Raw genomic sequence first — 16076 nt, forward strand, 5'->3', positions numbered from 1 at the left:
CTCAACCACACAGCACATTTCATCTGCTGATGCCAACCACACTCAACTACACTCAAATACACTTCCCCTGCTGATGCCAACCACACTCAACCACACTTCACCTGCTGATGCCAACCACACTCAACCATACTCAACCACACAACACAGTTCATCCGCAGATGCCAGCCACACTCAACACCACTCAAGTACACTTCCCCTTCCAATGCCAACCACACAGCACACTTCACCTGCTGATGCCAACCACACTCAACCACACTCAGCACACTTCAACTGCTGATGACAACCACACTCAACCACACTCAGCACACTTCAACTGCTGATGACAACCACACTCAACCACACTCAAGTACACTTCATCTGCTGATGCCAACCACACTCAACCACACTTCACCTGCTGATGCAAACCACACTCAACCACACTCAAGTACACTTCATCTGCTGATGCCAACCACACTCAACCACACTCAAGTACACTTCATCTGCTGATGCCAACCACACTCAACCACACTTCACCTGCTGATGCCAACCACACCCAACCACACTTCACCTGCTGATGCCAACCACACATAGCACACTTCACCTGCTTATGCCAACCACACTCAACCACACAGCACACTTCACCTGCTTATGCCAACCACATTCAACCACACAGCACACTTCACCTGCTGATGCCAACCACACTCAACAACACTCAAATACACTTCACCTGCTGATGCCAACCACACTCAACCACACTTCACCTGCTGATGCCAACCACACTCAACCACACTCAACCACACAGCACAGTTCATCTGCTGATGCCAACCACACTCAACCACAATCAACCACACAGCACAGTTCACCTGCTGATGCCAATCATACTCAACCACACTCAGCACACTTCACCTGCTGATGCCAACCACACTCAACCACACTCAACCACACAGCACAGTTCATCTGCTGATGCCAACCACACTCAACCACAATCAACCACACAGCACAGTTCACCTGCTGATGCCAATCATACTCAACCACACACAGCACACTTCACCTGCTGATGCCAACCACACTCAACCACACTCAGCACACTTCACCTGCTGATGCCAACCACACACAGCACACTTCCCCTGCTGATGCCAACCACACTCAACCACACACAGCACACTTCACCTGCTGATGCCAACCACTCTCAACCACACTCAGCACACTTCACCTGCTGATGCCAACCACACTCAACTACACTCAAGTACACTTCCCCTGCTGATGCCAACCACACTCAACCACACTTCACCTGCTGATGCCAACCACACTCAACCACACTCAGCACATTTTACCTGCTGATGCCAACCACACTCAACCACACTCAACCACACTTCACCTGCTGATGCCAACCACACTCAACCACACTCAACCACACAGCACAGTTCATCTGCTGATGCCAACCACACTCAACCACAATCAACCACACAGCACAGTTCACCTTCTGATGCAAACCACACTCAACCACATTTCACCTGCTGATGCCAATCATACTCAACCACACACAGCACACTTCACCTGCTGATGCCAACCACACTCAACTACACTCAAGTACACTTCCCCTGCTGATGCCAACCACACTCAACCACACTTCACCTGCTGATGACAACCACACTCAACCACACTCAGCACATTTTACCTGCTGATGCCAACCACACTCAACCACACTCAACCACACTTCACCTGCTGATGCCAACCACACTCAACCACAATCAACCACACAGCACAGTTCACCTTCTGATGCAAACCACACTCAACCACACTTCACCTGCTGATGCCAACCACACTCAACCACACTCAGCACACTTCACCTGCTGATGCCAACCACACTCAACCACACACAGTTCAGTCTTCTGTAATCTCAGTCTCCTTTTTAAAACTGTGGCAGTGCTAAAGCTTAGTTTTGGCTTTAGTCCTTGGATTAAGGTTAGGGTTCAGCTTTAGACCTGGTTTGGACCTGGTTTAGACCTGGTTTAGTCCTGGTTTTGTCCTGGTTTAAGTCCTGGTTTAGTCCTGGTTTAGACCTGGTTTAGACCTGGTTTGGACCTGGTTTAGTCCTGGTTTAGACCTGGTTTAGTCCTGGTTTAGACGTTTTTAGTCCTGGTTTAGTCCTGGTTTGGACCTGGTTTGGACCTGGTTTAGTCCTGGTTTAAACCTGGTTTAGTCCTGGTTTAAACCTGGTTTAGACCTGGTTCAGACCTGGTTTAGTCCTGGTTTAGACCTGGTTTAGTCCTGTTTTACTCCTGGTTTAGACCTGGTTTAGACCTGGTTTAGTCCTGGTTTGGACCTGGTTTAGACCTGGTTTAGTCCTGGTTTGGACCTGGTTTAGACCTGGTTTAGTCCTGGTTTTGACCTGGTTTAGACCTGGTTTAGTCCTGGTTTAGACCTGGTTTAGACCTGGTTTAGTCCTGGTTTAGACCTGGTTTAGTCCTGGTTTAGACCTGGTTTGGACCTGGTTTAGACCTGGTTTAGTCCAGGTTTAAGTCCTGGTTTAGTCCATATTTAGACCTGGTTTAGACCTGGTTTGGACCTGGTTTAGTCCTGGTTTAGACCTGGTTTAGACCTGGTTTGGACTTGGTTTAGACCTTGTTTAGACCTGGTTTAGTACTGGTTTAGACCTGGTTTAGTCCTGTTTTAGTCCTGGTTTATACCTGGTTTAGACCTGGTTTAGTCATGGTTTAGTCCCGGTTTAGACCTGGTTTAGTCCTGTTTTAGTCCTGGTTTAGAGCTGGTTTGGACCTGGTTTGGACCTGGTTTAGACCTGGTTTAGTCCTGGTTTAGTCCTGGTTTTAGTCCTGGTTTAGACCTGGTTTAGACCTGGTTTGGACCTGGTCTAGACCTGGTTTAGACCTGGTTTAGACCTGGTTTGGAACTGGTTTAGACCTGGTTTGGACCTGGTTTAGACCTGTTTTAGTCCCGGTTTAGACCTGGTTTAGACCTGGTTTAGTCCTGGTTTAGACTTGTTTTATTCCTGGTTTGGACCTGGTTTAGACCTGGTTTGGACCTGGTTTAGTCCTGGTTTGGACCTGGTTTAGACCTGGTTTAGTGCTGGTTTGGACCTGGTTTAGACCTGGTTTAGTCCTGGTTTAGACCTGGTTTAGACCTGGTTTAGTCCTGGTTTAGACCTGCTTTAGTCCTGGTTTAGACCTGGTTTAGACCTGGTTTAGTCCTGGTTTGGACCTGGTTTAGACCTGGTTTAGTCCTGGTTTGGACCTGGTTTAGACCTGGTTTAGTCCTGGTTTAGACCTGGTTTGGACCTGGTTTAGTCCTGGTTTGGACCTGGTTTAGACCTGGTTTAGTCCTGGTTTGGACCTGGTTTAGACCTGGTTTAGTCCTGGTTTAGACCTGGTTTAGACCTGGTTTAGTCCTGGTTTAGACCTGGTTTAGTCCTGGTTTAGACCTGGTTTGGACCTGGTTTAGACCTGGTTTAGTCCAGGTTTAAGTCCTGGTTTAGTCCATATTTAGACCTGGTTTAGACCTGGTTTGGACCTGGTTTAGTCCTGGTTTAGACCTGGTTTGGACCTGGTTTAGTCCTGGTTTAAACCTGGTTTAGTCCTGGTTTAGACGTGTTTAGTCCTGGTTTAGTCCTGGTTTGGACCTGGTTTTAGTCTTGGTTTAGTCCTGGTTTGGTCCTGGTTTAGACCTGGTTCAGACCTGGTTTGGACCTGGTTTAGTCCTGGTTTAAACCTGGTTTAGACCTGGTTTAGACCTGGTTTAGACCTGGTTTAGTCCTGGTTTAGACCTGGTTTAGTCCTGTTTTACTCCTGGTTTAGACCTGGTTTAGACCTGGTTTGGACCTGGTTTAGACCTGGTTTAGTCCTGGTTTGGACCTGGTTAAGACCTGGTTAAGTCCTGGTTTGGACCTGGTTTAGACCTGGTTTAGTCCTGGTTTGGACCTGGTTTAGACCTGGTTTAGTCCTGGTTTGGACCTGTTTTAGACCTGGTTTAGTCCTGGTTTAGACCTGGTTTAGACCTGGTTTAGTCCTGGTTTAGACCTGGTTTAGTCCTGGTTTAGACCTGGTTTGGACCTGGTTTAGACCTGGTTTAGTCCAGGTTTAAGTCCTGGTTTAGTCCATATTTAGACCTGGTTTAGACCTGGTTTGGACCTGGTTTAGTCCTGGTTTAGACCTGGTTTGGACTTGGTTTAGACCTGGTTTAGACCTGGTTTAGTACTGGTTTAGACCTGGTTTAGTCCTGTTTTAGTCCTGGTTTAGACCTGGTTTAGACCTGGTTTAGTCATGGTTTAGTCCCGGTTTAGACCTGGTTTAGTCCTGTTTTAGTCCTGGTTTAGACCTGGTTTGGACCTGGTTTAGTCCTGGTTTAGACCTGGTTTAGATTTGGTTCAGTCCTGGTTTGGACCTGGTTTAGTCCTGGTTTGGACCTGGTTTAGACCTGGTTTAGTCCTGGTTTGGACCTGGTTTAGTCCTGGTTTAGTCCTGGTTTGGACCTGGTTTAGACCTGGTTTAGTCCTGGTTTAGACCTGGTTTAGATCTGGTTTAGTCCTGGTTTGGACCTGGTTTAGACCTGGTTTAGTCCTGGTTTAGACCTGGTTTAGATTTGGTTCAGTCCTGGTTTGGACCTGGTTTAGTCCTGGTTTGGACCTGGTTTAGACCTGGTTTAGTTCTGGTTTGGACCTGGTTTAGTCCTGGTTTAGTCCTCGTTTGGACCTGGTTTGGACCTGGTTTAGTCCTGGTTTAGTCCTGGTTTGGACCTGGTTTGGACCTGGTTTAGTCCTGGTTTAGTCCTGGTTTGGACCTGGTTTGGAACTGGTTTGGACCTGGTTTAGTCCTGGTTTAGTCCTGGTTTGGACCTGGTTTAGACCTGGTTTAGTTCTGGTTTAGACCTGGTTTAGTCCTGGTTTAGTCCTCGTTTGGACCTGGTTTGGACCTGGTTTAGTCCTGGTTTAGTCCTGGTTTGGACCTGGTTTGGACCTGGTTTAGTCCTGGTTTAAACCTGGTTTAGTCCTGGTTTAAACCTGGTTTAGACCTGGTTCAGACCTGGTTTAGTCCTGGTTTAGACCTGGTTTAGTCCTGTTTTACTCCTGGTTTAGACCTGGTTTAGACCTGGTTTAGTCCTGGTTTGGACCTGGTTTAGACCTGGTTTAGTCCTGGTTTGGACCTGGTTTAGACCTGGTTTAGTCCTGGTTTTGACCTGGTTTAGACCTGGTTTAGTCCTGGTTTAGACCTGGTTTAGACCTGGTTTAGTCCTGGTTTAGACCTGGTTTAGTCCTGGTTTAGACCTGGTTTGGACCTGGTTTAGACCTGGTTTAGTCCAGGTTTAAGTCCTGGTTTAGTCCATATTTAGACCTGGTTTAGACCTGGTTTGGACCTGGTTTAGTCCTGGTTTAGACCTGGTTTAGACCTGGTTTGGACTTGGTTTAGACCTTGTTTAGACCTGGTTTAGTACTGGTTTAGACCTGGTTTAGTCCTGTTTTAGTCCTGGTTTATACCTGGTTTAGACCTGGTTTAGTCATGGTTTAGTCCCGGTTTAGACCTGGTTTAGTCCTGTTTTAGTCCTGGTTTAGAGCTGGTTTGGACCTGGTTTGGACCTGGTTTAGACCTGGTTTAGTCCTGGTTTAGTCCTGGTTTTAGTCCTGGTTTAGACCTGGTTTAGACCTGGTTTGGACCTGGTCTAGACCTGGTTTAGACCTGGTTTAGACCTGGTTTGGAACTGGTTTAGACCTGGTTTGGACCTGGTTTAGACCTGTTTTAGTCCCGGTTTAGACCTGGTTTAGACCTGGTTTAGTCCTGGTTTAGACTTGTTTTATTCCTGGTTTGGACCTGGTTTAGACCTGGTTTGGACCTGGTTTAGTCCTGGTTTGGACCTGGTTTAGACCTGGTTTAGTGCTGGTTTGGACCTGGTTTAGACCTGGTTTAGTCCTGGTTTAGACCTGGTTTAGACCTGGTTTAGTCCTGGTTTAGACCTGCTTTAGTCCTGGTTTAGACCTGGTTTAGACCTGGTTTAGTCCTGGTTTGGACCTGGTTTAGACCTGGTTTAGTCCTGGTTTGGACCTGGTTTAGACCTGGTTTAGTCCTGGTTTAGACCTGGTTTGGACCTGGTTTAGTCCTGGTTTGGACCTGGTTTAGACCTGGTTTAGTCCTGGTTTGGACCTGGTTTAGACCTGGTTTAGTCCTGGTTTAGACCTGGTTTAGACCTGGTTTAGTCCTGGTTTAGACCTGGTTTAGTCCTGGTTTAGACCTGGTTTGGACCTGGTTTAGACCTGGTTTAGTCCAGGTTTAAGTCCTGGTTTAGTCCATATTTAGACCTGGTTTAGACCTGGTTTGGACCTGGTTTAGTCCTGGTTTAGACCTGGTTTGGACCTGGTTTAGTCCTGGTTTAAACCTGGTTTAGTCCTGGTTTAGACGTGTTTAGTCCTGGTTTAGTCCTGGTTTGGACCTGGTTTTAGTCTTGGTTTAGTCCTGGTTTGGTCCTGGTTTAGACCTGGTTCAGACCTGGTTTGGACCTGGTTTAGTCCTGGTTTAAACCTGGTTTAGACCTGGTTTAGACCTGGTTTAGACCTGGTTTAGTCCTGGTTTAGACCTGGTTTAGTCCTGTTTTACTCCTGGTTTAGACCTGGTTTAGACCTGGTTTGGACCTGGTTTAGACCTGGTTTAGTCCTGGTTTGGACCTGGTTAAGACCTGGTTAAGTCCTGGTTTGGACCTGGTTTAGACCTGGTTTAGTCCTGGTTTGGACCTGGTTTAGACCTGGTTTAGTCCTGGTTTGGACCTGTTTTAGACCTGGTTTAGTCCTGGTTTAGACCTGGTTTAGACCTGGTTTAGTCCTGGTTTAGACCTGGTTTAGTCCTGGTTTAGACCTGGTTTGGACCTGGTTTAGACCTGGTTTAGTCCAGGTTTAAGTCCTGGTTTAGTCCATATTTAGACCTGGTTTAGACCTGGTTTGGACCTGGTTTAGTCCTGGTTTAGACCTGGTTTGGACTTGGTTTAGACCTGGTTTAGACCTGGTTTAGTACTGGTTTAGACCTGGTTTAGTCCTGTTTTAGTCCTGGTTTAGACCTGGTTTAGACCTGGTTTAGTCATGGTTTAGTCCCGGTTTAGACCTGGTTTAGTCCTGTTTTAGTCCTGGTTTAGACCTGGTTTGGACCTGGTTTAGTCCTGGTTTAGACCTGGTTTAGATTTGGTTCAGTCCTGGTTTGGACCTGGTTTAGTCCTGGTTTGGACCTGGTTTAGACCTGGTTTAGTCCTGGTTTGGACCTGGTTTAGTCCTGGTTTAGTCCTGGTTTGGACCTGGTTTAGACCTGGTTTAGTCCTGGTTTAGACCTGGTTTAGATCTGGTTTAGTCCTGGTTTGGACCTGGTTTAGACCTGGTTTAGTCCTGGTTTAGACCTGGTTTAGATTTGGTTCAGTCCTGGTTTGGACCTGGTTTAGTCCTGGTTTGGACCTGGTTTAGACCTGGTTTAGTTCTGGTTTGGACCTGGTTTAGTCCTGGTTTAGTCCTCGTTTGGACCTGGTTTGGACCTGGTTTAGTCCTGGTTTAGTCCTGGTTTGGACCTGGTTTGGACCTGGTTTAGTCCTGGTTTAGTCCTGGTTTGGACCTGGTTTGGAACTGGTTTGGACCTGGTTTAGTCCTGGTTTAGTCCTGGTTTGGACCTGGTTTAGACCTGGTTTAGTTCTGGTTTAGACCTGGTTTAGTCCTGGTTTAGTCCTCGTTTGGACCTGGTTTGGACCTGGTTTAGTCCTGGTTTAGTCCTGGTTTGGACCTGGTTTAGTCCTGGTTTAGTCCTGGTTTGGACCTGGTTTGGACCTGGTTTAGTCCTGGTTTAGTCCTGGTTTGGACCTGGTTTGGAACTGGTTTGGACCTGGTTTAGTCCTGGTTTAGTCCTGGTTTAGTCCTGGTTTGGACCTGGTTTAGACCTGGTTTAGTTCTGGTTTAGACCTGGTTTAGTCCTGGTTTAGTCCTCGTTTGGACCTGGTTTGGACCTGGTTTAGTCCTGGTTTAGTCCTGGTTTAGTCCTGGTTTGGACCTGGTTTGGACCTGGTTTAGTCCTGGTTTAGACCTGGTTTGGACCTGGTTTGGACCTGGTTTAGTCCTGGTTTAGTCCTGGTTTAGTCCTGGTTTAGACCTGGTTTAGTACCGTGTGTTGCAGGTCCACACAGGTCCAGCGTCCTCGTTGATAGCGCCCTCTGTTGTCCAAACGCACCACTCTGAAGCGATGCCCCAGTGCATCATGGGACTGTGGCCTGCGAGTGGACGGCTCTGATTGGTCGATGGGCTCTGACCTCACACTGGTGATGTGGAAGCCCCGCCTTCGTTTGCTCATCACGGACCAATCGGAGTGCAGCTCTGAAGAGACCCGAGATAAGTTGGTAACACTTTATACAAACTACACTTATTACTCAGCCTGAATCACGCCTAATACAGCTGTTTATTATGAATTAAGTCTTTACTAAAGCAAATTAAGGTTTAGTTATTATTAATATTAAGTGGTACCAAGTTTTATCACAAAACGAGAAGTAAACGAGAAGTAAACGAGACGTATTTTTGTGTTTAAAAAGGGAGATTTTATTCATGTTCTTCCTCATTCAGTCAAATTGAGCCTCGACCAGATTGTCTTGGACACACGAGCTCCTCAGGGAAGTTTACTTTCTCCTTTGTTCTTTTTCCTGAACACAAACTGATGCAGCTCTTGCCACAACTCTTTAGGCGGAGACGTGTTTGATCCTTGTAACAGCTGGTTTCAAGTATATATCAGTGTATATACTGTGTATATATTGTGTACATATTGTATATATATTGTGTAAATATTGTGTATATACTGTGTATATATTGTGTATATAATGTGTATAAATTGTGTATACTGTGTATATATTGTGTATATAATGTGTATATAACATGTATATATTGTGTATTTATTGTATATATGTTGTATATATATTGTGTATATACTATGTATATATTGTGTATATGTTGTATATATATTGTGTATATATTGTGTATATAATTTGTGTATATTGTGTATATATTGTGTATATAATGTGTATATAGCATGTATATATTGTGTATGTATTGTGTATATATTGTATATATATTGTATAAATATTTTGTATATACTGTGTATATATTGTGTATATAATGTGTATATATTGTGTATGTAATGTGTATATATTGTGTATATACTGTGTATATAATGTGTATATAGCATAAATATATTGTGTATATAATGTGTATATATTGTGTATATAATATGTATATATTGTGTATATAATGTGTATATATTGTATATATATTGTGTATATATTGTGAATATAATGTGTATATATTGTGTATATAATGTGTATATAGTGTATATATATTGTGTATATATTGTGTATATAATGTGTATGAATTGTGTATATATTGTTTATATATTGTGTATATTATGTGTATATACTATGTATATATTGTGTATATATTGTGTATATAGCATATATATATTGTGTATATACTGTGTATATATTGTGTATATATTGTGTATATAATGTGTATTTATTGTGTATATACTGTGTATATAATGTGTATATAGCATTTATATATTGTGTTTATATTGTGTATATATTGTGTATATACTGTGTATATATTGTGGATATATTGTGGATATAACATATATTGTGGATATAATTTGTATTTATCGTGTATACATTGTGTATATAATGTGTAAATATTGTGTATATATTTTGTATATATTGTGTATATACTGTGTATATATTGTGTATATATTCTATATATATTGTGTATATACTATGTATATATTGTGTATATATTGTATATATATTGTTTATATATTGTGTATGTAATGTGTATATATTGTTTATATAATGTGTATATACAAGTATATATTGTGTATATATTGTGTTTATATTGTATATATATTGTGTAAATATTGTGTATATACTGTGTATAAGCCCTGCGACAAGTTGGCCACTGTCCAGGGTGTACCCCGCCTAAGGCCCAAAGTCACTGGGATAGGCTCCAGTCACCCGCGACCCCAGAGAGGGAACAAGCGGTAGAAAATGGATGGATGGATGGATACTGTGTATATATTGTGTATATAATGTGTATATAACATGTATATATTGTGTATATATTGTATATATATCGTGTATATACTATGTATATATTGTGTATATAATGTATATATAGCATGTATATATTGTGTATGTATTGTGTATATATTGTATATATATTGTGTATATATTGTGTATGTAATGTGTATATATTGTGTATATACTGTGTATATAATGTGTATATAGCATAAATATATTGTGTATATAATGTGTATATATTGTGTATATAATATGTATATGTTGTGTATATAATGTGTATATATTGTATATATATTGTGTATGTATTGTGTATATATTGGGTAAATATTGTATATATATTGTGTATATAATGTGTATGTATTGTATATATATTGTGTATATATTGTATATATATTGTGTATATACTGTGTATATATTCTGTATATATTGTGTATATATTTTGTATATGTTGTGTATATACTGTGTATATAATGTATATATTGTATATATATTGTGTATATACTGTGTATATATTGTGGATATAACATATATATTGTGTATATAATGTGTATATATTGTGTATACATTGTGTATATAATGTGTATATTCTATGTATATATTGTGTATATATTTTGTATATATTGTGTATATACTGTGTATATATTCTGTATATATTGTATATATATATTGTGTATATACTATGTATATATTGTGTATATATTGTATATATATTGTGTATATATTGTGTATGTAATGTGTATATATTGTGTATATACTGTGTATATATTGTGTATATAATGTGTATTTAGCATGTATATATTGTGTATATATTGTATATATATTGTGTAAATATTGTGTATATACTGTGTATATATTGTGTATATAATGTGTATATATTGTATATATATTGTGTATATATTGTGTATATAATGTGTATATATTGTGTATATAATGTGTACATATTGTGTATACAATGTGTACATATATTGTATATATTGTGTATATATTTTGTATATATTGTGTATATAACATGTATATATTTTGTATATACTGTGTATATATTGTGTATATATTGTATATATAATGTGTATATATTGTGTATATAATGTGTATATAACATGTATATATTTTGTGTATACTGTGTGTATCTTGTGTATATAATGTGTATAAACATGTATATATTGTATGTATATTGTGTGATTGTCACTGTTGCTCATGAACAGTGTGATTGTCACTGTTGCTCATGAACAGTGTGTATATATTGTGTATATATTGTGTATATAACATGTATATATTGTGTATATATTGTGTATATATATATATATATTGTGTATATATTGTGTATATAATGTGTATATATTGTGTATATACTGTGTATATAATGTGTATATAGCATGTATATATTGTGTATATATTGTGTATATACTGTGTATATATTGTGTATATATTGTGGATATAACATATATATATTGTGTATATATTTTGTATATAATGTATATATATATTGTATATATATTGTGTATATATTTAGTAAATATTGTATATATATTGTGTATATATTCTGTATATATTGTGTATATATTTTGTAAATATTGTGTATATAATGTGTATATATTGTGTATATACTGTGTATATAGCATGTATATATTGTGTATATATTGTGTATATATATTGTGGATATATTTTGGAAATAGCATATATATTGTGTATATAATGTGTATATATTGTGTATATATGGTGTATATAATGTGTAAATATTGTGTATATATTTTGTATATATTGTGTATATACTGTGTATATATTGTGTATATATTGTATATACATTGTGTATATACTATGTATATATTGTGTATATATTGTATATATATTGTGTATATATTGTGTATGTAATGTGTATATATTGTGCATATACTGTGTATATATTGTGTATATAATGTGTATATAGCATGTATATATTGTGTATATATTGTATATATATTGTGTAAATATTGTGTATATACTGTGTATATATTGTATATATATTGTGTATATACTATGTATATATTGTGTATATATTGTATATATATTGTGTCTATATTGTGTATGTAATGTGTATATATTGTGTATATACTGTGTATATATTGTGTATATAATGTTTATTTAGCATGTATATATTGTGTATATATTGTATATATATTGTGTAAATATTGTGTATATACTGTGTATATATTGTGTATATATGTTGTATATATTGTGTACATACTGTGTATATATTGTGTATATATTGTATATCTATTGTGTATATATTGTGTATGTAATGTGTATATATTGTGTATATACTGTGTATATAATGTGTATATAGCATAAATATATTGTGTATATATTGTGTATATACTGTGTATATATTGTGTATATATTGTGGATATAACATATATATTGTGTATATAATGTGTATATATTGTATATATATTGTGTATATATTGTTTATATAATTATGTATATGTTGTGTATATAATGTGTATATATTGTATATATATTGTGTATATATTGTGTATAGATTGGGTAAATATTGTATATATATTGTGTATATAATGTGTATGTATTGTATATATATTGTGTATATATTGTATATATATTGTGTATATACTGTGTATATATTCTGTATATATTGTGTATATATTTTGTATATGTTGTGTATATACTGTGTATATAATGTATATATTTTATATATATTGTGTATATACTGTGTATATATTGTGGATATATTGTGGATATAACATATATATTGTGTATATAATGTGTATATATTGTGTATACATTGTGGATATAATGTGTATATACTATGTATATATTGTGTATATATTTTGTATATATTGTGTATATACTGTGTATATATTGTGTATATATTCTATATATATTGTGTATATACTATGTATATATTGTGTATATATTGTATATATATTGTTTATATATTGTGTATGTAATGTGTATATATTGTTTATATAATGTGTATATACAAGTATATATTGTGTATATATTGTGTTTATATTGTATATATATTGTGTAAATATTGTGTATATACTGTGTATAAGCCCTGCGACAAGTTGGCCACTGTCCAGGGTGTACCCCGCCTAAGGCCCGAAGTCACTGGGATAGGCTCCAGTCACCCGCGACCCCAGAAAGGGAACAAGCGGTAGAAAATGGATGGATGGATGGATACTGTGTATATATTGTGTATATATTGTGTATATATTGTATATATATCGTGTATATACTATGTATATATTGTGTATATAATGTGTATATAGCATGTATATATTGTGTATGTATTGTGTATATATTGTATATATATTGTGTATATATTGTGTATGTAATGTGTATATATTGTGTATATACTGTGTATATAATGTGTATATAGCATAAATATATTGTGTATATATTGTGTATATACTCTGTATATATTGTGGATATATTGTGGATATAACATTTATATTGTGTATATAATGTGTATATATTGTATATATATTGTGTATATATTGTGTATATAATATGTATATGTTGTGTATATAATGTGTATATATTGTATATATATTGTGTATATATTGTGTATATATTGGGTAAATATTGTATATATATTGTGTATATAATGTGTATGTATTGTATATATATTGTGTATATATTGTATATATATTGTGTATATACTGTGTATATATTCTGTATATATTGTGTATATATTGTGTATATATTTTGTATATGTTGTGTATATACTGTGTATATAATGTATATATTGTATATATATTGTGTATATACTGTGTATATATTGTGGATATATTGTGGATATAACATATATATTGTGTATATAATGTGTATATATTGTGTATACATTGTGTATATAATGTGTATATACTATGTATATATTGTGTATATATTTTGTATATATTGTGTATATACTGTGTATATATTCTGTATATATTGTATATATATTGTGTATATACTATGTATATATTGTGTATATATTGTGTATATAATGTGTATATAGTGTATATATATTGTGTATATATTGTGTATATATTTTATGTAAATATTGTTTATATATTGTGTATATAATGTGTATGAATTGTGTATATATTGTATATATATTGTGTATATTATGTGTATATACTATGTATATATTGTGTATATATTGTGTATATAGCATATATATATTGTGTATATACTGTGTATATATTGTGTATATATTGTGTATATAATGTGTATTTATTGTGTATATACTGTGTATATAATGTGTATATAGCATTTATATATTGTGTTTATATTGTGTATATATTGTGTATATACTGTGTATATATTGTGGATATATTGTTGATATAACATATATTGTGGATATAATTTGTATTTATCGTGTATACATTGTGTATATAATGTGTAAATATTGTGTATATATTTTGTATATATTGTGTATATACTGTGTATATATTGTGTATATATTCTATATATATTGTGTATATACTATGTATATATTGTATATATATTGTTTATATATTGTGTATGTAATGTGTATATATTGTTTATATAATGTGTATATACAAGTATATATTGTGTATATATTGTGTTTATATTGTATATATATTGTGTAAATATTGTGTATATACTGTGTATAAGCCCTGCGACAAGTTGGCCACTGTCCAGGGTGTACCCCGCCTAAGGCCCAAAGTCACTGGGATAGGCTCCAGTCACCCGCGACCCCAGAGAGGGAACAAGCGGTAGAAAATGGATGGATGGATGGATACTGTGTATATATTGTGTATATAATGTGTATATAACATGTATATATTGTGTATATATTGTATATATATCGTGTATATACTATGTATATATTGTGTATATAATGTATATATAGCATGTATATATTGTGTATGTATTGTGTATATATTGTATATATATTGTGTATATATTGTGTATGTAATGTGTATATATTGTGTATATACTGTGTATATAATGTGTATATAGCATAAATATATTGTGTATATAATGTGTATATATTGTGTATATAATATGTATATGTTGTGTATATAATGTGTATATATTGTATATATATTGTGTATATATTGTGTATATATTGGGTAAATATTGTATATATATTGTGTATATAATGTGTATGTATTGTATATATATTGTGTATATATTGTATATATATTGTGTATATACTGTGTATATATTCTGTATATATTGTGTATATATTTTGTATATGTTGTGTATATACTGTGTATATAATGTATATATTGTATATATATTGTGTATATACTGTGTATATATTGTGGATATAACATATATATTGTGTATATAATGTGTATATATTGTGTATACATTGTGTATATAATGTGTATATTCTATGTATATATTGTGTATATATTTTGTATATATTGTGTATATACTGTGTATATATTCTGTATATATTGTATATATATATTGTGTATATACTATGTATATATTGTGTATATATTGTATATATATTGTGTATATATTGTGTATGTAATGTGTATATATTGTGTATATACTGTGTATATATTGTGTATATAATGTGTATTTAGCATGTATATATTGTGTATATATTGTATATATATTGTGTAAATATTGTGTATATACTGTGTATATATTGTGTATATAATGTGTATATATTGTATATATATTGTGTATATATTGTGTATATAATGTGTATATATTGTGTATATAATGTGTACATATTGTGTATACAATGTGTACATATATTGTATATATTGTGTATATATTTTGTATATATTGTGTATATAACATGTATATATTTTGTATATACTGTGTATATATTGTGTATATATTGTATATATAATGTGTATATATTGTGTATATAATGTGTATATAACATGTATATATTTTGTGTATACTGTGTGTATCTTGTGTATATAATGTGTATAAACATGTATATATTGTATGTATATTGTGTGATTGTCACTGTTGCTCATGAACAGTGTGATTGTCACTGTTGCTCATGAACAGTGTGTATATATTGTGTATATATTGTG

General features: G+C 35.2%; 1 protein-coding gene across 2 annotated transcripts in view; it reads right to left on the reverse strand.

The window, feature by feature from the left end:
* Nucleotides 1-16076, reverse strand: part of LOC140372038 (uncharacterized) — a 62342-nt gene that overhangs the window by 29983 nt on the left and 16283 nt on the right. For both annotated transcript variants that reach the window (XM_072459292.1, XM_072459293.1), the window contains one exon: nt 8112-8320. In XM_072459292.1, the coding sequence (XP_072315393.1) occupies nt 8112-8297 (186 nt within the window). In that variant the 5' untranslated portion in view covers nt 8298-8320. The remainder of the gene's footprint in view (nt 1-8111; nt 8321-16076) is intronic.

This window comes from Eucyclogobius newberryi, unplaced genomic scaffold, assembly GCF_026437365.1.
Source record: "Eucyclogobius newberryi isolate DKJ021-1_F unplaced genomic scaffold, fEucNew1.0.hap1 SCAF_22, whole genome shotgun sequence".
NCBI lineage: Eukaryota > Metazoa > Chordata > Actinopteri > Gobiiformes > Gobiidae > Eucyclogobius > Eucyclogobius newberryi.